The sequence below is a fragment of the Xyrauchen texanus genome, chromosome 13 (assembly GCF_025860055.1).
Source record: "Xyrauchen texanus isolate HMW12.3.18 chromosome 13, RBS_HiC_50CHRs, whole genome shotgun sequence".
NCBI classification, from domain to species: Eukaryota; Metazoa; Chordata; class Actinopteri; order Cypriniformes; family Catostomidae; genus Xyrauchen; species Xyrauchen texanus.
In genome coordinates, this window is record NC_068288.1 from 14,514,712 (window position 1) to 14,541,556 (window position 26,845).

Sequence of the window (26,845 nt, forward strand, 5' to 3'; positions counted from 1 at the left end):
GCTAATGCAAATCTGGGTATACGTGACATAACATGAGTCACGACAGATGGTGTGCTGAGCAATAGGGAGTAATTTAGCTATTATATGCGTTTTCAGATTTCACTTTCCAACACGTGTGCTCTCCAATCCAGGGTGCCGGTTGCACCAGCCATACGCAAGTTACAACTTAGCCTAGGTATGGCGTAAATGGGCGCCATACACAAGTTACACACTACTAATTATTTGAGTGTAGCACCATTAAACATAAGTATGATGCAACCCTATGAATGACCTAAATATTTAACCCTCTCACCAAGAGTAATTTGATGGTGATATTTACACTAGTTTACATTTACAAGAGAGAATATTCTGTAAAAACATAATAATAATTGCTCCTTAGGGGCTCTTCAACATCAAACCGATCGAACAGTGCACGTTCTGGGGTGCGTCGCCCGGTGTCAAGTTTCATCCTATACAAAATACATCGGATAATAAAATGAATGTCAGTTTTTCCAGCCTGTTGTATTAGTATTTATTTATTGCCCCTTATATTTAATTTAGACACATTTATATAATGTTATTAAACAGACTAAATATACTATTTATTAAATCTACTTTTATTATGTGTTGTATTTCAAGGGAATATAATTTGTTACAGCTGACACTTACGTGAGCAAACATGGTTTGAATATCAACCGTAACCAGGTCAACTAAAATGCATGACTTTTTAACACTTTTGTGTACAAATTGGATCAAAACAGGTAAACGTCGGGGTCTGGGTATCTCCGCTGTGTCCTGTATTAAAATGGTGTGTTAAAAGATATCATAATATAACATAATCTGGCTCCATTCAGTTGTGTCCCATCTCGCTGCTTTCTATATTAACTCCACCAAAGACATGTGTCTAATAGTGCTCAGGAGAACCTGTAACCAGCTTAAGACCAACCTTTGATCAGGAATATATAATTCATATCAAGGAAGGAGATCAAAGGAAAAGCGAGACCCTAATGCCCACCCCCCACAGCAGGTTCAGCAGTGGCAGACCCTTATTGAGGTCTCAGGCCAAACACTGACTCACAACCAAATTAATGAAATACTTATACAAAACTTTAATTGCACTGTGTGCCGAGAAGCATCATCTATTTTACTCACTGCATGCATACAGAATAAGCAGCGTGCACATAGACACACTTGCACTGTGTGGGTGAGGGTCGGGCTCCATCTCCTGAGGGCAGTTCATGCTTGAAAAGCGTGGGGGAGGTGCACGCGTGTCTAACGGAGGGTTAACGAGTGACTCACGATGACAAATCATCACTGCCTTCTCCCCTCTCTCAAACGCCATCAAACCCAACACCACTCATTCATTCACCCCCTTTAAAACCCTGCGGCCTGCTATTAGTTTCTCATTGTGCTGTCAGCAGAGTTGGTTACAAGAGTTTAACATCTCTACATAACACATATATTCTTATTTTTAAAATAAATAAAAGCATTAGGGATGCCCTGGCCCATAGCTCAATGATCAGGATCACATCTGCATTGAAATATGGATCATAATTAGTGTAAACCTACATTTTTATGCATTTTTATTTGATAATCAGTCAACCTCCCGACAGCTATAGTATTTCTATAGACTTTTGGGAATTTCAGTTAACAGTCACAGTGCACAGAGAGCTTACATACGGTTATAACAGAGCTCTTGATTCAAATTGATTAACAGATTCAGATGATAAGACATCGGATTCAGCTGTACACTCTTCAGAGAATCTCTCCCTCACCCATATGCAAATAAGCAACTCCCATATCAAATTGTGTTGTCACTTAAGCCAGCCGCGAGTTAATGCATGTCACAGGCACTGACGCTCTACGAACAAAGCTAATTAGTTTCAATCAGAGCAATTAAGGCCATCTTCATCACCTCAATGCAACTGTTCTCAATGTGCTCACACAGGCAAGTCTCATATCCTGTTAAGAGGGAGGATATTGTCGCTCCTGTCTGAGACTATGTGTGCTTATGTAACTTGAGAGGCACAGAGATAAACATCAGAACACAACCCCTCACAAACCACATGAAAGTAAACGCAATGTCCTATAAACACGTTGTCTGGATGGATCAAATTAAAGTGCACCTATTATGGTTTTTAAATGTGCCTAATTTTGTTTTAAAGGTCTCATAAAATAGATTTACATGCATCTAAGCTCAAAAAACACTTTTACTTGCTCATAATTTAAATTGCAGCACTACCTTTTATTCCCAGTGTCAAAAACGACTCGTTCAATGATCAATGATAAAGCATTAATTCTAAACTCCGCCTTTCACAGACCTTACTCTGCTCTGATTGGTCCGTTCTAAAGCATTCAATCTAAACTCCTCCTTTCAGAGAGCCTACTCTGCTCTGATTGGTCCGTTCTAAAGCATTCAATCTAAACTCCTCCTTTCACAGACCTTACTCTGCTCTGATTGGTCCGTTCTAAAGCATTCAATCTAAACTCCTCCTTTCAGAGAGCCTACTCTGCTCTGATTGGTCCGTTCTAAAGCATTCAATCTAAACTCCTTTTAGAGAGCATACTCTGCTCTGATTGGTCCGTTCTAAAGCATTCATTCTAAACTCCTCCTTTCAGAGACCATACTCTGCTCTGATTGGTCCGTTCTAAAGCATTCATTCTAAACTCCTCCTTTCAGAGAGCATACTCTGCTCTGATTGGTCCGTTCTAAAGCATTCATTCTAAACTCCTCCTTTCAGAGAGCATACTCTGCTCTGATTGGTCCGTTCTAAAGCATTCATTCTAAACTCCTCGTTTCAGAGAGCATACTCTTCTCTGATTGGTCCGTTCTAAAGCATTCATTCTAAACTCCTCCTTTCAGAGAGCATACTCTGCTCTGATTGGTTCGTTCTAAAGCATTCAATCTAAACTCCTCCTTTCAGAGAGCATACTCTGCTCTGATTGGTCCGTTCTAAAGTGTTCATTCTAAACTCCTCCTTTCAGACAGCATACTCTGCTCTGATTGGTCCGTTCTAAAGCATTAATTCTAAACTCCTCCTTTCAGAGAGCATACTCTGCTCTGATTGGTTAGATGTCCCAGTCTGTTGTGATTGGTCTACCGCTTAGTGTCGTGTTTGAGGGCGGGTCAAAGCTGTTCGGAGCAGCCAATGAAGACCAGAGGCGGGTTTTTTGTTACCAAATGAGGTAGGTTAGTACAGCAAGTAAGTCTGGAATTACTAACGACTCGTTTCAGGTGTTCAGAATCGGGTCTTTCTTTTGGGAGTCAATAACTCCATTTGTCCTGCACTTTTTTTACATTCACAAACAGCCATTTAACACTACATGAAAGGTCATATATGAAAAACGATAATAAAACTGCTCTTTAAAACAGCATGCGTTTCAGTGTGTCAAATATGATACGCAAAGTTTGACGGCTCCGTTCTCAATCTCTGTTCAAGCTGAAAGGCAAAAAAATGGATGGTGTGTAAGTTTCAAATGTTTATGGCATCATCTAGTGGTTATTTGTGAAAAAAGTGGTTTCAATGTTTATATTGATCCATTTAAAATGGCGGCAGACTACCACAAGAAGTGATAAATGACAGCTTACTTTAATAAAGTAAGTGTTAGTTATTATTATATTGTTACTGATATTTTAAAATACTAAAATAATCTACTTATGCTTGGTTCAAATTTTGCATATTATTTTATTGAAAAAGCATGTTGAAATTACATGTATCAAATATGATACAACAGGCTTTTGAGGTTTATCTCTCAATCACTATTATATTCCATTCATGCCCACTTAAAAAATAAAAAAATATAAATCATAGAGCTTTGAAACTTCTGACACGTACTTTTTATATGATATATTAAAAGTGTGAACTAATATTTCAGCATATTTGTATACAAGTAGCCTGCTCCGTAATTATAAAGATCTCATTGTTTACATTACAAGCTATTATGATGTCATCTCACCTTAAGTATTAAAAAAATATGACCTCCAGAATCATTGGTAGATTATTTCTGTTTGTGATTCATTTCTATTAATAGAACTTTACATTAAATACTTATTTTGACTGGTTTGTGCATGCCATATTTATATAGGCTACACATCCGGAACAAGATGAGATCGGTTTCTGAATTTGATTCTATTTTATATATTAGACACATAACTGGTTCCTAATCATAAGTTCAATGATTATTTAATTTTTGACAATATTATACACAAAAACTGAGCAACTGACATGTCTGTGATGGTCTGTGACTTTGCTCGAGTGCTGTGAAACACACTGTAAACAGATTTAGTTTTTTTGCGCCACACAAGTAGACCTCAGTGAAATGCTGTAATTGATTCTTTTCACGATAAGCGAATTGTGACAGCTGTAATAGTAATCGCGATTATTTATTTGGTTCCTCAGCAGCCCTAAGTGTGATGCTATTTAAATATTGCTCCGCCAAAGTGTGCGTTTGGGGCAGGACTATCTGTTTGTCCACCGATCGGAGATGGGGTAACCTGTTTGAAAACAGCACATTTCTGCAATTCCGTTTGTTGACGCTAAAGACATAACAAACACCACAATTACCACAGTCTGAAATTTCAGTTCAGAACTATGAGAGTTGCATCTGTGCCACAAATGTTATCATGTTGACGTATTACAAAAATCTGAAAGCTAATTTTAACTGCATGTGCAAGATCAAACGACAAATTAAAACACCATGAATATTCATTATCATGTTAACCCCCCTTACATTCTTACATTTTAAGAACCCCGACCAGAGAGGAAATGGTCACTGGTCATTTGACCTCCACTGGAACACCCTGCCGACTCAACCCCTCCCCAATAATTCTCTGTTATCAGGTCCCATCATTATTCAGCCTCTTGTTAGCTTTGAGAGCGGATCGTTTCCTTCCAAAGCTGGGCAAAATCTGGACAGCTGGATGCAGATTGCAACCTCATCAATCAATCAACATTGAGGGTTTATGTGTGCTTGCCAGCTGTTTGCTCTCAACTGTGGTGAGGGCTGTTTTGCTTAAGCTGTTGATTGACAGCTCCAGGAGGGCTACCGGGGCAGGAAACCGGCCGTATCCAAACACACGGCAACACAGAGGAGCCCCTTCATCGGTTGCTCTAGTGCAAAGTCCAACCTGGCTTACCATGGACCCGCCGGTTGCCATGGTGATAGCCAAGACTGAGACTGTCTGTTACCCTTTTAAAGGATAAAAGTGGTTTAAAAGTTCTGCACTGAAAGTGCTCGTCATACAGAAGAGGCCACTGTGACCAAGTTCAGCAGACAGATATCACGACATCTGCTAATGGCCAATCCGGGTCACTGTGACCGTTTGCCAAGATCTACCAGGCACAGACCAAGAGCGGAGGATGCAAAGCTCGCAGACACACACACTCCAGCCAAGGAAAGGAAGAGCGGGAACAAGAGAATTAGAAAACGGAGAGCTACAGGAGGGATGATGGCAGAAATGCTTGGCTCAGTGGAAACCCAGGCCAGCTTAGGAAAGGAATGTGCTGAAAAACTCTCAGCACATGGAAAGTGAGCTCATCGACTGAAATGGTGACAGAAAATGAAGAATTTATAGCCAAAGACTTCACGACTAACCTGGCTGCGGCTGGAAAAAGGATGTGACCTCTTCAGAAGGTGATCAAACACAAACATAGCAATACTTGCCCACACACACAATTTCTCCCTGCCACACCCGGAGTGATTTGGGCATGGAGGCGCATTCAGGGTAAAAAAAATGTGGCCCTTTTCTGCACTCACTGCACCAAAGGCCAGTGACTACATTTATCCACCCTCTCTAGCTCTTTCTTCTGCCCCACTGAACAGTTGTGAACTGCTGGCCAGATCTAGTAGTACATACTCCATTAGAGGATGCTTCTTTTTTTGGTACCAAGTTGATACATTTTTTTTAAAGTACTGATACCAGTCCTAGGGTTAGGGTTAACCTTAAGCCACCCTAACCCTTAACAACCTAAACCTAACTCCTAACAACCTAAACCTAACCCCTAACAACCTAAACCTAACCCCTAACAACCTAAACCTAACCCCTAACAACCTAAACCTAACCCCTAACAACCTAAACCTAACCCTAACCCCTAACAACCTAAACCTAAACCTAACCCCTAACAACCTAACCCCTAACAACCTAAACCTAACCCCTAACAACCTAAACCTAACTCCTAACAACCTAAACCTAACCCTAACTCCTAACAACCTAAACCTAACCCCTAACAACCTAAACCTAACCCCTAACAACCTAAACCTAACTTCTAACAACCTAAACCTAACTCCTAACAACCTAAACCTAACCCCTAACAACCTAAACCTAACCCCTAACAACCTAAACCTAACTCCTAACAACCTAAACCTAACCCTAACTCCTAACAACCTAAACCTAACCCCTAACAACCTAAACCTAACCCCTAACAACCTAAACCTAAACCTAACCCCTAACAACCTAACCCCTAACAACCTAAACCTAACCCCTAACAACCTAAACCTAACTCCTAACAACCTAAACCTAACCCTAACTCCTAACAACCTAAACCTAACCCCTAACAACCTAAACCTAACTCCTAACAACCTAAACCTAACTCCTAACAACCTAAACCTAACCCCTAACAACCTAAACCTAACCCCTAACAACCTAAACCTAACTCCTAACAACCTAAACCTAACCCTAACTCCTAACAACCTAAACCTAACCCCTAACAACCTAAACCTAACCCCTAACAACCTAAACCTAACTCCTAACAACCTAAACCTAACCCCTAACAACCTAAACCTAACTCCTAACAACCTAAACCTAACCCTAACCCCTAACAACCTAAACCTAACCCCTAACAACCTAAACCTAACTCCTAACAACCTAAACCTAACCCCTAACAACCTAAACCTAACCCCTAACAACCTAAACCTAACCCTAAACCCTAACAACCTAAACCTAACTCCTAACAACCTAAACCTAACCCTAACCCCTAACAACCTAAACCTAACTCCTAACAACCTAAACCTAACCCCTAACAACCTAAACCTAACTCCTAACAACCTAAACCTAACCCCTAACAACCTAAACCTAAACCTAACAACCTAAACCTAACCCCTAACAACCTAAACCTAACCCTAACCCCTAACAACCTAAACCTAAACCTAACCCCTAACAACCTAAACCTAACCTAAACCTAACCCTAACCCCTAACAACCTAAACCTAAACCTAACCCCTAACAACCTAAACCTAACCTAAACCTAACCCTAACCCCTAACAACCTAAACCCTAACAACCTAAACCTAACCCTAACACCTAACAACCTAAACCTAACTCCTAACAACCTAAACCTAACCCCTAACAACCTAAACCTAACCCCTAACAACCTAAACCTAACCCCTAACAACCTAAACCTAAACCTAACCCCTAACAACCTAAACCTAACCCTAACCCCTAACAACCTAAACCTAAACCTAACTCCTAACAACCTAAACCTAACCCCTAACAACCTAATCCTAACCCCTAACAACCTAAACCTAACCCCTAACAACCTAACCCCTAACAACCTAAACCTAACCCCTAACAACCTAAACCTAACCCTAACTCCTAACAACCTAAACCTAACCCCTAACAACCTAAACCTAACCCCTAACAACCTAAACCTAACTCCTAACAACCTAAACCTAACTCCTAACAACCTAAACCTAACCCCTAACAACCTAAACCTAACCCCTAACAACCTAAACCTAACTCCTAACAACCTAAACCTAACCCTAACTCCTAACAACCTAAACCTAACCCCTAACAACCTAAACCTAACCCCTAACAACCTAAACCTAACTCCTAACAACCTAAACCTAACCCCTAACAACCTAAACCTAACTCCTAACAACCTAAACCTAACCCTAACCCCTAACAACCTAAACCTAACCCCTAACAACCTAAACCTAACCCCTAACAACCTAAACCTAACCCTAAACCCTAACAACCTAAACCTAACTCCTAACAACCTAAACCTAACCCTAACCCCTAACAACCTAAACCTAACTCCTAACAACCTAAACCTAACCCCTAACAACCTAAACCTAACTCCTAACAACCTAAACCTAACCCCTAACAACCTAAACCTAACTCCTAACAACCTAAACCTAAACCTAACCCCTAACAAACTAAACCTAACTCCTACCAACCTAAACCTAACCCCTAACAACCTAAACCTAACCCTAACCCCTAACAACCTAAACCTAACCCTAACCCCTAACAACCTAAACCTAAACCCTAACAACCTAAACCTAACTCCTAACAACCTAAACCTAACCTTAACCCCTAACAACCTAAACCTAACTCCTAACAACCTAAACCTAACTCCTAACCCCTAACAACCTAAACCTAAACCTAACCCCTAACAACCTAAACCTAACCTAAACCTAACCCTAACCCCTAACAACCTAAACCTAAACCTAACCACTAACACCCTAAACCTAACCCTAACACCTAACAACCTAAACCTAACTCCTAACAACCTAAACCTAACCCCTAACAACCTAAACCTAACCCCTAACAACCTAAACCTAAACCTAACCCCTAACAACCTAAACCTAACCCTAACCCCTAACAACCTAAACCTAAACCTAACTCCTAACAACCTAAACCTAACCCCTAACAACCTAATCCTAACCCCTAACAACCTAAACCTAACCCTAACCCCTAACAACCTAAACCTAACCCCTAACAACCTAAACCTAACCCTAACCCCTAACAACCTAAACCTAACCCCTAACAACCTAAACCTAACCTTTGCGTGATATGAGCGCGAAACGATCATCTGTGTTCAGCAATTGCTTTCGGGTCCTTGAATAACATGTAACGTGCGAGTAAGGGAGCTGGTGAACTTTCTGGTGCCCCCCCTAGGGAGTTGGTGCTCTACGCAGACTGCATAGTCTGCTTATAGGGAGCGGCGGAACTGATATATATATGTGTGTGACTAAAGTTACTGCAAACAATGTGACTGCACGTGCAAATGGCCGAATGCACTTGTGGTCTTAATTACAGTCTTGGCGAGGGTGGTGTTGATGTAAACACAGTCAGTTTGTTTTAACAGAATGAAACAGGTGAGACCAAAAATCAGTGGATCTGTGCATTAGGGGCTGTTTACACGGAACACGTTTTTCATTTGTCTGTGATGTTTTTCAATTGTTTTACTATGTAAACCTGCATGCGATGGACATCTTTCACCGCTGCAGCACATCTTGTTGTCTTTAGCACAGAAGCACCTCTTAAGACACACGAGTACCTGAGTCCTGTTCTATTCGTTGAGATGTGTCTTGCCTTTTTTTAGCATAAGAACGCATTCAATCTGAACGGCCCTTAGGCCGCCAATTTCTGAATGCTTACGTAAATGCCTGAATCTATCGTTAGATACCTGACAAAATTTCAAGCACTGTTTATGAAGGCAAGTCAAGGCAAAAATACAGATTTTCTGATTAATCACAATCTTCATTTGAATACATCTTAACGCTTTAACGCTTACATTTACACATTTATTCCAATGTTACTCTCTTCTGCGGTAGCTCATCTGATAGTGTGTTGGATTTGGGCAGCGGTTCAAGCACAGCCAAGCACGCAAGCTGACAAGTGAGACACAAGTGTCATAAATGCAACACAAAATGCCGTGTGGTTTTCATGTGGCGTTTGCGTTTATGACACTATCGGTTTGGTTTAGGATACATTTATAGGTTTGGTTGGTACATTTTACTCATTTAATAAACCTCAAAAACATCTCAAATTTACCTTAAAAACCTTGTTTGATTGCGACCCCATTTCACTCGCTTTAGGTGCCCCCCGCTGGACATGTGTGATGAAGCACGTAGCTTCGTTTAGCAAAAATGTTGCCAAAGTCACGTAAACATAGCAAAATCTATGCATTTTTAAACAAAAATATATTAGTATGGATGTGGCATGAGTAATATAGTGGCGAAGATTAAAAGTTTAGCACAGAGATCCTTTAACTCCGTTTTGAAAGTAAAAGTTTGGTTTGACTCTGTGTAATGCGTGTCCAAAGACAAGATCCACGCAAACCATTAGTCATTGAATAATGTCTCTTTTAATTCGATTTCTATTCTTTACAATAAGTAGAGCAAAGACCTGTCATACATAAGCAAAACGTGCATTATAACTGAAAAATACCCAAAATAATCATAATCGTATCGAATCTTGTGAACCTGTGCCCAGCTCTGGGGCACCATTTGATGATGGTTCATGAACATTTTGGTCACCGGCTCAGACTTCCAATTCTAAAATCATCCCAGCTATTATAAAGCCACTACTGTTTCCCATAACAGAAGGCAGGACAGACAGGAAGTCCACGTCACACATTTTCCACCTCGAGATGGGGAGAGGTCAAGAACTGACTGTATACAAGAACAAAAGACAAGAGACACCGATGACGCACCAGAAGGCGCATTTATATAACACTCTGGAGCTCTACTGCAAACTCAAGTGTGGCAGGTATTTCCAAGCCAATCATCTCTTGTGCTCTCCTTCGATTATCATGCTCCTCAACGGCCCAAACAGGTGACCGTGACACCTGCGTCAGAGCAAAGACAAACCAGCTGCTACACACACAAACAGTCCTGAATTCCTAACGCCACACAAGATGTTCTTCCTCCGGATCCCACTTCTGGATTTATGCCACAGAAATGTGTGTTGTCTGCTGCTGTGATGCACCCTGGGAAAACATGCAGATGTGGTCTAATTCCTTGGCACACATATACAGAGGTGCAAAATAAACTGTATTGTACTTTTTTAATTAAATAAATATTCAAACTTTAAAGTCAGCTGATTTTTAAATTGACGTTTTTTCCTTAGTCCACAAGAGGGCGCAATAAATGCATTAACCATTCTGCACCATTATATTATTGCAAAGAACATTCCTGTCCTGCCTGTTAAATAAAAGCATTTCATTTTCAACTAATGTGCATAAAACAAATAAATAAAACGTTTTGTCGGTCTGTATTGTCAAATGTTAAGTCAAAAGTAAAATGAGGGGGGAAACGGTTCAGTAGACAGTTCACATGGTGTTAATAACTGAAATAGCACATTGTGTTTTATTCAGTACAGTTGCATGTAGAGTCGCAATATTCACAGACAGCAGAGGTATCCGGCTGAACTCGTGGTGAAGCGGCTCAGACAATGAGCACAGGTCAGGGGCTGTTCAATCAGACAAAACACAACAGACTGGAACCGAACGAGAGTCTCTCGAGACACACATTTACAAGTTGAACATCTCTCCTGACAAAGCATTTAAACAACTCATTGCTTAATCTGAGAACGCTTATAAGAGAGCAAGACGCAACGCCCAGAGACCTCTAACAACAGTAAGGGGCTGTTCACACCGAACGCTTTTGCAACTATCCATTTGTTTTTCTATGTAAACTGCACGCTAGACGAACGTCTTTGTTTCCCTTCGTTTGTGTTTATTCGGTGTCTCCTGCAGGAACGCTGTTTTTTAGATGATGCATCTAATTAAAAATAACTTTAAAAGCATATCGAGACGTTCTGTTAAACTGTATTTGTTCTGTGTCTAGCCTTTTTCATAAGTCATCGTATTACAGTGAGGATAAAGTTTTTTTATTGAAATCAGATGCGTTTCTGATTTGTTTATACGTTTCTCTCATGCAGAAGATATTCATTTGCTTTCTCACGTCACTAGCTTTAAATGCTAACAAATGCATACACGTGACCAGCCGAATACAAGCTAATGCAAATAGATGCTAATAGATGGTAACAATCGGGACATTTAGACATTTGGGTAGGAATTGTGTGTATTTTTGTCACATTGTTGTAACCTCTTGAGGTTAGCTTTAATGTTAGCGTCCTCTCAGCCTTATCGGCAAACATACTGCTGTTCTCTACTAATGCAGCATCTAGTCAACATAAAGTATAACAACAGCGGATCCTTCCCAGCCGCTCCAGCACCAGACGCAACAGGGAAAAACAATTGGGGTGGATTCTTGCCGATAACCGATAGTTCCAGAAATCTGTTATCTGTGCCGATTAATCTGCAAAACCGATATATCGGTCAACCTCTATTTCACTGTAGAGATGAAAGGCACAATGACAAGCAACCATGAAGACATCTTGGTGCCATCCAAGCTAATAACCAGCAGTGGAGAGAAAATGTGTTCAAAATGCAATGCACTTAATGCTTGTGCACAGTACCAGTGTCGGAGCACTTGCTGAATAAACTGTTTGTAAGGGTGTTTAAGACAGCAAAGTGGATGCATTTTGCCATGCATGCATTGCATCCGATTCGTTTTAATGAGGTCTGCATAGTCTGTGCTGCTGGGAAGCAGATGTGAACAGCTGTCTTGATCTCTTTCTCTCTTCACCTCCATATCTATTTTTTCCAAACATTTGGGCGGCCAAATCTCAGCTGGCACACCCTGCCCTCATTTTCACATTCCCAGGCAAAATCTCACCACTGTGTCCCTCTTTTCCTTGACTTTATTTTCCATTTCATGGCCAGATAACAGGACAGAGAGCAAACAAAAGTCCATGGAAAAGACAAAACAGAACAAAATGTGGAATAGTGTTTTCCACTACACCCACACATCCAGACAGATGGGCCAAAACCTCAGTACAGCAGCGGGCAGCACAGCAGTTACTATGCAAAACAGCAACTGAAAAAGGCTCTCTGTGTGAGGGGCAATTCATTACTTCTACTGGTCAAGTACTTCAGTTTAACACTTTAATGGGCCATATCCTACATTTGTGTAGCATTTACATTTTCAAGTGAAGAACCCCATTTACATGCATTTATTAAATGGCTTATCCCAGGGTTTTTGTAGAAAGGTTCATACTGAAACCTGATGCAAACATGTATGCCGTATATAAACATGTATGCCGTTATTTACAGCATTTAAGGGATTAAAAGAAAGCGCTTTAATGCATGTAGATTTACAGCTTCAGACCAATTTATACTTCGGTTCAATGTGAACGCTAGGTGTCTGCGTACAGCACGTTATCATTTGAGTTTTTCTAACCGCGAGTGATCCGAATGCAGTATGTAGAACCATTTGCACTAATTAGTGGGTCCACAAGGGGGCAACGTTTACAGTCGAGGCATTGCTGTCACGAAGAAGAGACAGAAGAAAATGTAATCGCCTCTAAACAACACAAGACGAAGTTGGAAACAATAACTGTGTGCACGTCAAGAACGCGTGTGTGAGGACCTGAATTTGTATAACTAGAGTCTAAAGGAATATGAAGACATCTTTATGGGTTTAAACTTCTCTAGAGAAAGACAGTCCAGTCGCTCATAGCATGCATGCGCCAACTGCCTGTATATGCGTCCCTTCAAATGAAGTGTACTTTGAAAGGCTGAGCAAAACTAAAGTTTAAGTTTGCCTTTATGAGGTCATGTAAATGCAAAAGTGCCATTATTATCGCCAAAGTGTTGTGGGGTCAGGAGGAGAACAAGAAATGAATGTGTGTCCGATTTGTCTAGAAGGGGAACCGAGCTCGGTGATCAACATGATCGCATCCATCTGTGTGCAGCTGTCTAACCACATCTAGCTGTCTAACAATCTAGCTAATGATCATGACAATGGTCTACAAACAAGGCCACAAACAGAGATGACTGATTGCCTCCCACTGTTTAGCATCTGGCTCTCCCAGGAGTATGCACCACAACTTTAATCTGGCCTCTCTCTCCCTCTCTCTTTCAGACACACATGCACTGACCTTAATACTTGGATCAGCTTGGATCCCATCAGAGGGTAAGAGAGTATATATATATGCACTCAGATAGCAGAGGGCATGTAATCTGCTTCCGATAGCTCAGTAGTCATCAGTACTCTGTCAGGTCGTCTGCTCTTCCTTCACATGGTTCTCAGTGTCTCACACAAAAGCAGGTGTGTATTCAGGCACAGCATGTGTTTAATGGGATTGTGCTGTGGTGTTTGAGGGTAATGAACCTCAGAATGAGATGTATTTGTGATCTATAAAGACCCTGCTGATCACAATGACACTTAATTAACCCAAATGACAGAGAGAGAGAGAGAGAGAGAAAGATGGCTCCATTATCAATTCTATTAGTATTGTTGAGGAAGAAATATTTGGGAAAACATATTCAATTCCTATTTAAAATGTAATACAGTTCTTGCAAAAGGCCAACACAGTATATCAGATTAATTCAATAATCACTCCGACTGTGTAACTGCCTTCGATTGACTAAAAACAACCAACTCGCCAGCATCATTCGCTACACTGAATGCGTTGTGTGTTTCACGCGGCAGATGCAGTAGCGATGCAGCGCTGTCTCTGAAGAGCGCCGCAGGGAACACTGGGTGTTACTGAATTAGGGAGCTGATTGAGTGGTCTCAAATCGCAAAATTTCAGACACTGATACGTTTGCTCCCTAAAGATTCCCAGAATGCACCGTAAAAACCAGGGATCATCGTTGCTATGGTCACTTACCGGAAATGTTGTTGAGTCTTCTGACGACTCTCACGACGTCAGAAGTTAAAGTCTTAATTTCTCTTTAAACGTGATTTTCATCCATAATGACCATGAAAGGGAAACAATCGTTTAGTTTGAGAAAGGTTTGAGAGAGGTTAAATACACTCTTTTAAATTTGTATATCATTATTTATATTTCATAATAACATTTGAATATCTACAGCGATGCTATTGATAATGTAATTGTGTCACAGGTGATTTCACACTTGGTTTGATTGCTTAATTTGTGTTTGTTTGGTATGGATGCATTTAATGTTAGCTTTTATCTGCCGCGAGCCTGCAACAGAATTGCTCTCTGGTGCGATAAAACGATCTCGATATTTGACACAGATTTAGCTGGGATATTTATTGTGATAAAAAAAATAAAAAAATTTTTTGCCCCTGATCAGGGTAATTAGCCCTCAAGAGGGATAAAGGCTGACCAAAGACGGCAGTGCGACAAAGAGAGATTTACCTGTGTGTGTGTGTGTGTGTGTGTGTGTGTGTGTGTGTGTGTGTGTGTGTGTGTGTGTGTGTGTGTGTCTGTCTTTTTGGTTACGTTTATAATTAAAATATTATTTATGATGTCAAGCCAGTTCTCGACGCCTCCTTTCCCTTTAATCCCTTTACATTGTGCCAAAACCCGAGAAGGAGGGATGCGCCTTAGTGGAGTTCTCAGCGCTTCCATCCACCCGAAAGGAGCAGCCGCGGCCAGGAGGGGCCTGGAGTGGAGGACTGCCAGGGGCCGGAGGACTGCCACCCGGGGAGGCACGGCTGGCGTCCGCTAGATGGTGGAGGAGTGGCCGAGGACCAAGCTACGGCGTATCAGAGAACCGGTGAGTAAGTGTTTTTTTCTCTCTCTCACGCTGCTGCAACACGTTGGCCTTTCCATCTCTTTTAAATGTAACTTTGGTTTTAGGGGGTACTGCACTGTTACAGGGAGTACCCCCCGTGATTTCAAATATTGTTGTTTCCCTCCCCCTGTCCCCTCCCAGATTCAGGAAGACGGGGATGACCTGCCGGCAGACGGGGCAGAAGGCACGACCCCCCCCCGGGAAAGGTGTATGTAATGCCGGTCCTCCCCGGCCTGAGAGAATGAGGGAGGAATGTGGCAGGGCGGAGGGTGGGGCCGGGTCGTGATGCTGCACACCCAGCCGCTAATCAGGCTAATCAAGCCTCAGGTACAATCAAGGATAAAGACCGACTGGATGCTGCAGTGCGAAAGAGAGAGAGAGAGAGAGAGAGAGAGAGAGAGAGAGAGAGAGATTTACGGACAGCTGTCCGACACCTGTGTGTGTTTGGTTCAGTTTCTTATTAAAATATTAATTATATTGTCAAGCCGGTTCTTGTCTGCTCCCTTCCATTAATCCTTTTACAGCCTATTTCCTACATCTATGTAGATGATCAGATGTGTGTTGCTAAAAATGTAGTCTAGTTTTCCCAGACTGTATGAAGTTGCTAATGTTCGAGCTAACGATTAGGCTAGACCGGTGACCGCGGTCTGGACCCCATATTGTTCCACCCGGACCTCAAGACGGCATGATGATGGTTGTGCCCTCTTATCATCTCTAGAGAGCAGAGCAACAACAACAGCGCCATGTACACCAGTTCTGATCTTTCTGCATTGTATCCTTTAATATCTTTCTCTAGCACCGAACATGCTTCATTTACGCCCTGTCCCGCTCCGCACGTGCTGCCTCTTTGCCCCACATGGGAGTACACATGAGGCACCGCATAAGTTAACGTTAGACCATAAGGTTTATTCCCTCTAAATGTAGCTTTTTAATCAGCCTTTAATAATAAACACATTTTAAACAAGTTCTAATTTTGAGAAAATTCATCAGATGTCATCATCTCTGGCGTGGATAACAACTAAAAAAAAGTCAAATTACTAGTTGGTAGTCCAGTCTTTCTCACCCGATTTCCGGCCAAAGTCTATTTTCATGCTCTGATCATCAAAGGCTGCCTATATAGTTACTAGGGACTTGTGTGAACGTGTGTGTGTGTGTGTGTGTGTGTGTGTGTGTGTGTGTGTGTGTGTGTGTGTGTGTGTGTGTGTGTGAACGTGTGTGTGAGAGAGTGCGTGTGAGTGTGTGTTTGAATGTGTGCGTGTGAGAGAGAGTGTGTGTGTGTGTGTTTGTGTGTGTGAATCTGTCTGTTCAAGTGTGAGAGTGTGTGTGTGTGTGCGCGTGTGTGAGAGAAAGTGTGTGTGTGTGTGTGTGAGTGTCTGTGAGTGAGTGTGTGTGTGTGTGTGTGTGTGTGTGTGTGTGTGTGTGTGTGTGTGTGTGTGTGTGTGTGTGTGTGTCACTTTGTAGGGACCAAATGTCCCCATAAGGATAGTAAAACCGAAATTTTGACCTTGTGGGGACATTTTGTCGGTCCCCATGAGGAAAACAGCTTATAAATCATACTAAATTATGTTTTTGAAAATGTAAAATGCAGAAAGTGTTCTGTGAGGGTTAGGTTTAGGGTAGGGTTAGGTTTAGGGATAGAATATAAAGTTTGTACAGTATAAAACCATTATGTCTATGGAAAGTCCCCATAAAACATGGAAACACAACATGTGTGTGTGTGTGTGTGTGTGTGTGTGTGTGTGTGTGTGTGTGTGTTTGAGTGTGTGTATATGTGCACGTGTGTGGCGTGTGTGCGCGCATGTGTGTGTGTGTGATCTGTCCATGCTCCACTGGTTGGGTCAGTATAATTGCCTGAGGCTATAACAGTCTTTTCCTCTCTGTCACAAACACAATGCAAACAATCTTCAGCCATATTTCTCGGCATCACTAATACTCATCCTGAATCAACATTCTGCCAACCTTGCTGCAACTTTTCCTGTCTACACGTGACCTCTTTAAAAATCTGTAGGGTTCAGACTGCAAAGGTAAGACACATTTGTCTTGCTTCATTAAACCTCAATTTAAAGAGGATAAAACATATAAACAAGATATCAAAGGATTCTGTGCTTAACAGTGGCTGTTTCAACTACAACATGACGGACGACCCAGAGAGAGACTGACCTACTAAACACAGATGGCAGGATGAGGGCATCGGAGTCGCTGTCCACTCCACCCCAACCCAGTTCACTCAGACAGGGCTCGTCATATTTACACAGCATTGTAAAGTAGCGACAAGCCAAAAAGGACTTTGTGAACATGATGCACACAGTGAAGCTGAAAGGGAAGACCCAGTAAACAGTTTATGAACCGCTCATAAATATCAATGTGCTGCGGTTGCTCTGTTGCTCAAGTAGGTATCAGAGGTTTGAATCTGGCCATCAGCACATCCTGGTTCCCTTCCTCCTCTATTCCCAATGATTTCATGTTGCTTTCTGCAAACTCTGTCCAAAAACACAACCACTACCCATAAAAAACACACTGCACTGTGACAAATACCGTATCCAGTCATGTTGGAATTGTGGTTAGCGCGTGTGCTACACGCATTCATAAGACAAGAGCAGCACACCTTTCCGTGTAAACCGCACAGAATCATCTGTACACGGCCCAATCAGGACTGTCCCTCCAGATTATACAATTTGGCTGATGATTAATTGTTAGGACTGTCACTATTGATTGTTTTGGAAATGCAAATAATGTTGTCAGTGAAGTTGCTTCTTTTACTCTTGCATTGAGCTGCAGCAGTTGCGTGCATTGTTGCGCTTGAGTTACACACATACTGCAGATAGGAAAAGCATGTCGCTGGCCATGTACCGTGTAAAATGCACTTAATTATCTGGACATTTTGTTCCTTATTGAGTAAACACCATTTATATTTTCACATGTCAAAATATTTTGATAAATAATAATTAGTTGATTCTGCAGTTTTGTAATCAAGGAATCTTTTGAATGGAGTAATTGATATAATCGAGTAAATCGTGACAGCTCTATTAATTGTCATCCGAATACTTGCAATTAAAAATGTAGCGGACTGTTTTAGAGCCCGTTACAAAAATGACGATAAACTGTCGACAAACCCGCACCTTAAGAAGTCTTTAAATCACATTTAGGTCACATCTTAGTAGCTCCTCATGGTGGCGCAGTTACTCGCCTCAATCCGGGTGTTGGAGGACAAGTCTCAGTTGCCTCCGCGTCGGAGACAGTCAATCCGCGCATCTGATCACGTGACTCGTTGTGCATGACACCGCGGAGACTCACAGCATGTGGAGACTCATGCTACTCTCCACGATCCTCACACAACTCACCACACGCCCCATTGAGAGAACCACTAATCACCACCACGAGGAGGTTACCCCATGTGACTCTACCCTCCCTAGCAACAGGGACAATTTGGTTGCTAAGGAGACCTGGCTGGAGTCACTCAGCACGCCCTGGATTTAAACTAGCAACTCCAGGGGTGACCTACTATTAGGCTGAGCATGTGTTGTAATCTTACAATACATCCAACAGAAACTTTGAGATGTTACTTGAGCATGTAACTTCCTTAAATGACACTTTTTCTCTCCACACAAGAAACATTTTTACTCCGACAAGTTAATAACCAATTTACTTGTGCGAGGGATAAGCACATGGCAATACCTATCGTCGAGCCCTGTACGGTTTCCTTTAAGGCTTTAAATATATGTCTAAATTATTGCTTAAGCAATATGCAATTCTGCATATCCATGGGCAAAGGCCCATTGAACTGAGGTGCTCATACCAGCAACACAACTTTGAATCTCACTCATGACATTTTTAGATGCCATCCTCCCAACCCACCCTCTTTACCAATCACTTCATGTCCTCACCAGGGGCATGGCCAGAAGGGTGGCACAAGGTGGCACCCTAAAAATGAACTTTGCCACCCCACTTGCCACTCCATCTCGGATCCTGCTTGCATGCTTGAGAATTAAGACAGTCGCTCATGGTTCACAGCATTGTTCCCTCTCATTTTAATGCTTCTCACTCCTCTTTGGGAAACAAAAGCCACATTTAGTCCATCCCGGTTGCAATGTCTGTTCTAGAGTGAATGTTCTACAGTACACTTTAGTGATAACAGCAGGCCGGATCCCGTACGACTCCACAATCCTTTCTGACTGCTATCCACAGTGAGATTTCTTTCACATTATGTCTTGCATAAATGGCTTCCTATTGTGTGTGTGTGTGTGTGTGTGTGTGTGTGTGTGTGTGTGTGAGAGAGAGAGAGACAGACGAAATATTCAGTAGACGAAAGTGGCATGAAGACAACAGCAAAGCACGGTCTTAAAAGTGTAAAAATACGTGGGGGGAAAAAAACATGCATACAATATTTAAATCCTTATTGAAGTGATAAAAATTTCACTGTCGCTTTGACAGAGCGGTGACTGACTCACAGCAAATGTGTCTGCAAAAAAAACCCTCCAACTTCTGCTTTTATTCCCCTTTCAAGACACTTGTCCCATGAGAAGCTCCAGCCATGCTCTTATCACTTCCAGCATGTCACAGTTCCACATGCCACATTATTTTTGCATGGCTGTAAAAATAGGTCACACACACACACACACACACACACACACACACACACACACACACACGCCCACTCATACCTGACACTGTTAGCCAGCTCGGGTTGAGGGTGGGGCAGAAGGGCAGATAATCTAGAACAGATCAGGCCCTCCAGCCATGAGGCTTATCAGCAACTATCCTAATATACTGTATACACTATCTGCCACGGCACACCATCGGCTAACACTGAGAAGAACACTGAAATGAACACCCATGTGATCACATGGAGACGAACTGTTCCAGAGGAAGCCGAATTATACATCTGTCTCGACATTTAAAAAAGGACTCCATTACTTCCTCTAGCCGCTTCACTTCTGAGCGCTGATAATAAAGAGGTACAACAACTTCTGCTTTCATAAGAACAACTATTAGATTCAGCTGAAGATACCAATTGTGGCCAAAAATGCCAAGGAATGAAATATTACGAAATATGTTTAAACATTTGAAAATGGAAACCCCACCTGCCAACCACACAGCAAAGACATGTTCAGAAATGAGAAGCACTCTGCATCAAGATCAAGAAACAAGAACTGTTTTTACTGTAGCTACAAGATATCAACCAGCGTCCGAATTTAGAAAGCGGTTCCAGTTCTGTGCATCTCCATTAACTCCATGATAAAGTGCTTCTGTGCAGAATGGATTGCAGAAAGGATGCAGTCATTAAGTAGCCTCAGTTATGTGTTATCCAACTTATTCCTGTACACAGAAGTTGCCTCTGCTTCATCCCAGAAGCCTGTTGCCATTTCCTGGAGTATTCCCTAGGGATGTGCACTAGTGATTGACTCTCATTCTACATCAGCAAGTTGCATATTAAAAACTCTACTCAGACATCACAAATTGATCTTCCTTTGCACATTTACTTGCCATAAGCAGCACTGAATAGAAGCGTCACACAGCGAACAGAATGCCATTCATTTCCAATGAGAGCAACAGTGACCAATGGTGACAAGATGTGGGCGTGGCGAGCAACACGACAAAGTTGAGAAGAGTTTACATTTATGCAAATGATGAGCGACATTAAGGTGCGACTACCAATGAGAGAGAAGACAGCGGAGCTCACGTCATTAGTCCAGTGGATTATTTAATGTCTTGTGAAGTGAAACGACAGGTGTGTGTAAGAAATAGATCAATAATTAAAACTGTGTTTACTAAAGGTCTTTGCCTCTGGCCATGCACGGTCATGAGAGTGGAGTTCAAACTGACTCTTGCATGACGTAAGCGTGTTGGCATGTCGATATCGCCGGATCTCTCGGCTGGTCTATAATTGCCAGGGGAAAAATGTTCCCTGCACACACTCAATATTTTGAGTGACTCAATAACAGTAACAGTGATATTTTGACAAACATTGTATAGTTTCATATTAAATAATGTATTAGGTGGTATCTATATAATTACTCATAACACTATAATTTATTATCATTATTATTGTTATTATAAAGATTAACTGCATTGATGTAACCATGGTAATGAGGAGCGATCCACGGTCGTTCCTGTACTTATATCTCATCACTCTGAAAATATAAGGGCAAATAAACTTCCTGTATCTTTTTTTGTTGACATCAACAACAAAAATGTCATTGATCAAATCTATGCAAGATAAAAAGGAAATACGACCCAGGACACATTAAATACAGGTTATGTTTTTTTCTATGGTGGTCGTAGGGCTGAGCAATAGAACGATGTAGTCAGATATTGATGATGTCTTACAAAGATCCTGATTGCGAACAGACGATGATCGACAACATCAGGAAATGGCAAAACCATTGACCAGTGTCAGGGCTGGACTGGGAAGAGAAATCGAACCGGGATTTTACATATCAACTGGCCCAAAAGATGTTGACCGGCCCGCTCGGTTCTCCCGATGGCCAGTCCGTCCCTGATCGGCCCAAAATGTGTCGGCCCACCGGGAAAATGCCCGGTATGCCAGATTACCAGTCCAGCCCTGACCAGGGTGTGAAACTAGCACCCGCCAAATGCGACGATGCTGAATCCAGTTCACAATGTATTTCATGCGCGGGTAATTTTGCTCATCTACCCTCAACAGACGGGCGACCTGTAAGACATCTTGGAGTGACACATGACAAGAAATGCTGTTAGTCACAAAGACACGTGCTTGACGGAACACACTTTATTATACTTTAAGAAAAGCTGCCAATAGCGGTTTCCATCAACGCTTTTTTATGTGCATTTTGGGATATCGCATAAAATCTGCTGGATGGAAACACCAAGATGCGAATAAAATCTCCAAAATGAACATGGATACACTCGCTTGAGGTGGATAAATCTTTATTCGATCAACTCTGCAGTTTCAGTAATATATATCTTTGTATTAAATAAACAAAGAGGGGGTTCTGGGTATCTCAGTGAGTATTGACGCTGACTATCACACCTGGAGTCACGAGTTTGAATCCAGGGTGTGCTGAGTGACTCCAGCCAGGTCTCCTTAGCAACCAAATTGGCCCAGTTGCTAGGGAGGGTAGAGTCACATGGGGTAACCTCCTCGTGGTCACTATAATGTGGTTCTCGCTCTCGGTGGGGCGTGTGGTGAATAGCATGAAGCCTCCACACGCGCTATGTCTCCACGGTAACTCGCTCAACAAGCCACATGCTTAGATGCATAGATAGACGGTCTCAGACGCGGAGGCAACTGAGATTCCTCCTCTGCCACCCGGATTGAGGTGAGTCACTACACCACCACGAGGAGTTACAGCACATTGAGAATTGGGCGTTCCAATTTGGGGAGAAAATACACATTTTTAAAAAACAATACGTTTATTCTAAGTCCAATCTAAATCCAATAACTCAAATTCCAGTTGCACGTGCAGAGCGCTAATAATGTAACCTGTTAGTCATTACCATTGCTTATGTATATGCACATGTCTCATGCCCGCATTAACGCATGATCTAACCACCTGACAAACATTGTCCGATACTGGCTAATCGATCGGTGCATCACTAAACAGTTACAAGTAACACTGCAGTTTGGCAGGAAACATGACACTATTCTACTGAATGATCATTTTCTAAAAGAGAGTGCCTGAAAGGTGTATTCAGTAGTTTGGAGCCAATTTTAAAAGTTTCATATATTAACGAATGAATTGTGTTTTGTGAAGAGTGATCTGAATGGTGTACACTCACATGAGATGAAGACTGGACTCATAATAGTTTATTCTACATGGTGCAGGTCTCCCCCTTCAACATGTTTCGCCATCTTGAAATGACACATTTCACTAAATGTCGAAGAGAATCCTCGCCCTCATTGGCTGCCACCTGTGCAGATACGCTTGCCTCCGCTTGGCGCCAAGCAATGCTTACGCGAACTAGAGAACTACTGGATGCCCCTCTTTTTGATTCAGAGGCCTGTTCAGCAGACGGGCAGCCTGTCATTCAGGAGGATACGCTCACCTCACAGGCAGCAGATGGTGTGTGGCCTGTGTTCAGGCAGGTAATTCATTAAAATCTCCCTCAAACTCCACACAGCATCTACCACCAGCTCTATATTACCATATCAGTGACAGGAGGGGGGTGGCCTTCACAGACTACCTGCTGTCGCCAGTAACACAGTGAGATAATGGATCAGGATAACCAGAGCAAGAGATGTAAATATGTGTAAACATCTTCAAAAAGAAAAGATGGGGGGGACTGTCGCTGTGTCGTGCGGCATGTGTTCTCAGCAAAATCCATATAGCCGGCTAAGAGAAGCAAAACATTTACAGTTCAAGAGTGCAAACACTCCCCATTTCAGACGGGACTGCAAGTAAGCTGCAAGCTCACAGCATAATGAAACACAAACACAGGTGGCCTGCAAAGTGGCAGCTAAACAGCACCTTCCTGTCCAAAACAAACAAGCATCCCTCCAGCCCCCATTCTAGTCCTACAATAGCAAACACATAGCAGAGAAAAAAATAGCATAGGACAGATGAATGCTATTACCCTCTGGTGGGCATCCGTTGACACTTTCTGTGCTGGACTGCGAGTAGCCCATTTCGGATCGTCGCAAAGATCCCAGAAGGCCGTTCTTTCGAAGTGCCCGAATGCTGGGGCTGCTCAGTGGCGTAGATGTCCCATCTCGCTTTGAGAAGATACCGCTGAAGAACCGAATGAGTTTACGCTCCTGTCCACTGGAACGGGAGCCTGTCCCTCTGATGAAACCCTCCTTTTCCACCAAAGATTTCTCCGAAAGCCTGAGAAGATCACTGTTGTCCAAAGTGCGGTTCTTGCCCTTTGCCCTGTCCCTGCGGCTCAGCTCCGTCATGGAGCCCGGTTTGCTCAGGACCTCGCCGACATCCAAGGTGTTTCGCTTCTCAGCGGACTCAGACTCATCGAAGGCCGGGTTTTGCAGAACCACGCCGGACTGGGCCTGGCTCTCCCCGCCGTCCTGCCCGATGCAGCCCGAGCTGCTGTGGTGCTTCTTTTTGGAGAGTGCCCGAATGCGAATCAACTCTCCGCCTGTCCAGTGCCGAAAGCTGAAACTTCGACGCAGCAGGCTTGGGTGCCTCTTCGCTGTGGGGGTTTGAGGTGCGGGCTTGGGGGACTTCCCATTCCCTTTGGCCAGTAAAGCGGAGATGCAGCTCTCTCTGGCCTTCGGAAAGTCCTTTACCTCCTCTGAGGCCCGAGTCTCATCTGACCAAGTACTTACCGGTTCTTCTGTGCTCCTGGAGGTGTTGAGGGTCTGTTTTCTAATGCCAGTGTTTTGTCCATTAGGCGCAGCTGCACTGCAGATTTCTTCATGCTTTAGTCTATCAGTTTCAGTCTTTTCCTGTGCTGGCACATTCTTTGTGCGCATTGTTGCCACATTTTCAGTAACCTTGTTCTGACCATTCTCTGGCAAGATGCAAGTTTCATTTACTTCCTTGTCTTTGTGTGAATTCTGTGCCCTCCTAGAGATTTTTAACCTGCCCAGCTCCAGATGTCCAGTACTAAAGGTCCTAAAGTTCCTCATGTATGAGTGGGCATGAAATTCGTCCGTCTCATCCTCCACTTCTTTCAGTTCTTCCAGCTGGGAGGTCCGTTGAATCTCACAGGATCCCTCCCGCCTGTACGCGCTCACTTTGGGGTTCTCCAGTCCCTGGTGCTCTGAGCCCCCTCCATCGTGCAGACTCTCTTTTTTCACTAATGTCAAAGAGATACGGTACACGGTTTTCCTTTGTGGCGTACCCCGCTCCATCCTTTCTGGGTAATTACTATCAAGTAAGTACATTCTTCAGAAACGAAACCAACCCGAGTAAATTAATCCACCTTTCAAGTATGTTTTGTGTGTGAAATTGCCAACAGAAGTTATCCAGAATACATTATAATTACAATAATAATAATAATAGAAGTTGCTTGGTTTTAGAATGAAACTGATATTATGTGCAAAAAATAAATAAAAAATTATACTGCACTGATGCAATTTGTTTTACTGTCTGCTCTTTCACAAAAAAATAAAATAAATACAAAAATAAAAATCCAAAAGAAAATGTTCAGATCCCCATCAAATCGCCTATAACAACACGTCCAATTCAAAGGCTGTCCTCTTCAAGCCAAATGTGCTTTAAAAGAAAGCTGCTTCCCGCTGCGAGGCTTGACTGTCTGGAGGAAAATATTATTGCAACAGTCCTCCTATAGCAGAAGAGTGCGGTCTTCCCTATTGTGCTCGTGCATCCCCCCGCTGCGCCGCCAGCTTGCTTCCTTTGCACCGGACCGAGCGCGTCTTTGTTTCCCGCCGCCGTGCGTTTGAACTCCCATTCAAATGTAACATTCAGATGTAACACGCACGACACAACGCGCGCGCCTCGCACTATTATGCACAACGAGAGTGCCGGGAAAAGAGACACACAGCCGGACGACCTACGGATCCATACTCCTCTCTCTCCTCCGACTCTCAAGCCCTTGTGCTCTGTACACACACACACACACACTCACACACACACACACACACACACACACCAGGTCAGAACCGAAGTAGAAGTAAAACCAGGAGCGGATTTCTCCAGGATGAGTTCCACATTACTGCTGCTTTTTCATGAGACTTGCATCCTTTATAAAGCTTTATTAATATATATTAACCTTATTAAAATGCATTCTTGTACTGTGCATTAATCAGCACATTTAAATAACAATTGTCCACCAGTAACATCCCTATTGAAGTTTATTCCTCGTGCATGACAGAGAACTCAATAAAAGCTGAAAATACTATGAAGTGATGAACATGGCTATGCAGAGGCACAAAAGAGTTCTCCATTAGAGTAAATATTTGCTTTTGTGTGTCAAGAATAGATCCACAGAATTTCAGTTTTAAGTGAACGCGCAGAGATCCGCTCCGGGACACACGGGGGTCGGGTTTCCACATCTCCTGTCTGTCAAAACCTTTAAACCCACCACGGCTGTCTGGCAATCCTTCTTTACGTTGTCGCTTAAAACTCATGTTTATGCATCAATATTGTGAGCTGAAGGTTTGTTTAATTGATGCTTTGGCGCCAAATCAAGGAAAAGCATTATTGCGAGTTAAAGGTGCGCGGGACCGGGGATGAGTGACATGACTCGCGCGTTTAGTTTGACCAGATTCAGCTCGAAACATTTCCACGCTGGGTATTTTATTTATGGATCTATTTAATTTCTTGGTTAAAAACGTTAACAACAATTTGTCAAATGTAACATTCAGACCGAACGCGTTCATGCGTTAATAAAAGTGACAGACAACACAAACAACTTCAGCTCAAAGGACAACATATGTGGAATAATATTCATTACCACATCAATTAATTTCGGCTTTTCTTTAATAAAGCACAAATGTGTGTTCCAGTGACACACTCACAATGGAAGTCAATGGGGTGAATTTTTAAAGGGTTTAAAGACAGAAATGTGAAGATTATAATTGTATAAAAGCACTTACATTCATTCTTCTGTTAAACTGGTGTATTATTTGAGC

The 26,845-nt window shown here is 42.4% G+C and overlaps 1 protein-coding gene across 1 annotated transcript in view; it reads right to left on the reverse strand.

Annotated features, from left to right (window-relative positions):
• LOC127653720 (arf-GAP with GTPase, ANK repeat and PH domain-containing protein 1-like) overlaps window positions 1-25,102 on the reverse strand; it is a 170,599-nt gene extending 145,497 nt beyond the window's left edge. Inside the window, exon 1 of the mRNA XM_052140515.1 lies at window positions 23,869-25,102. Coding sequence (XP_051996475.1) covers window positions 23,869-25,102 — 1,234 coding nt within the window. The remainder of the gene's footprint in view (window positions 1-23,868) is intronic.
• Between the last annotated feature and the right edge of the window lie 1,743 nt (window positions 25,103-26,845).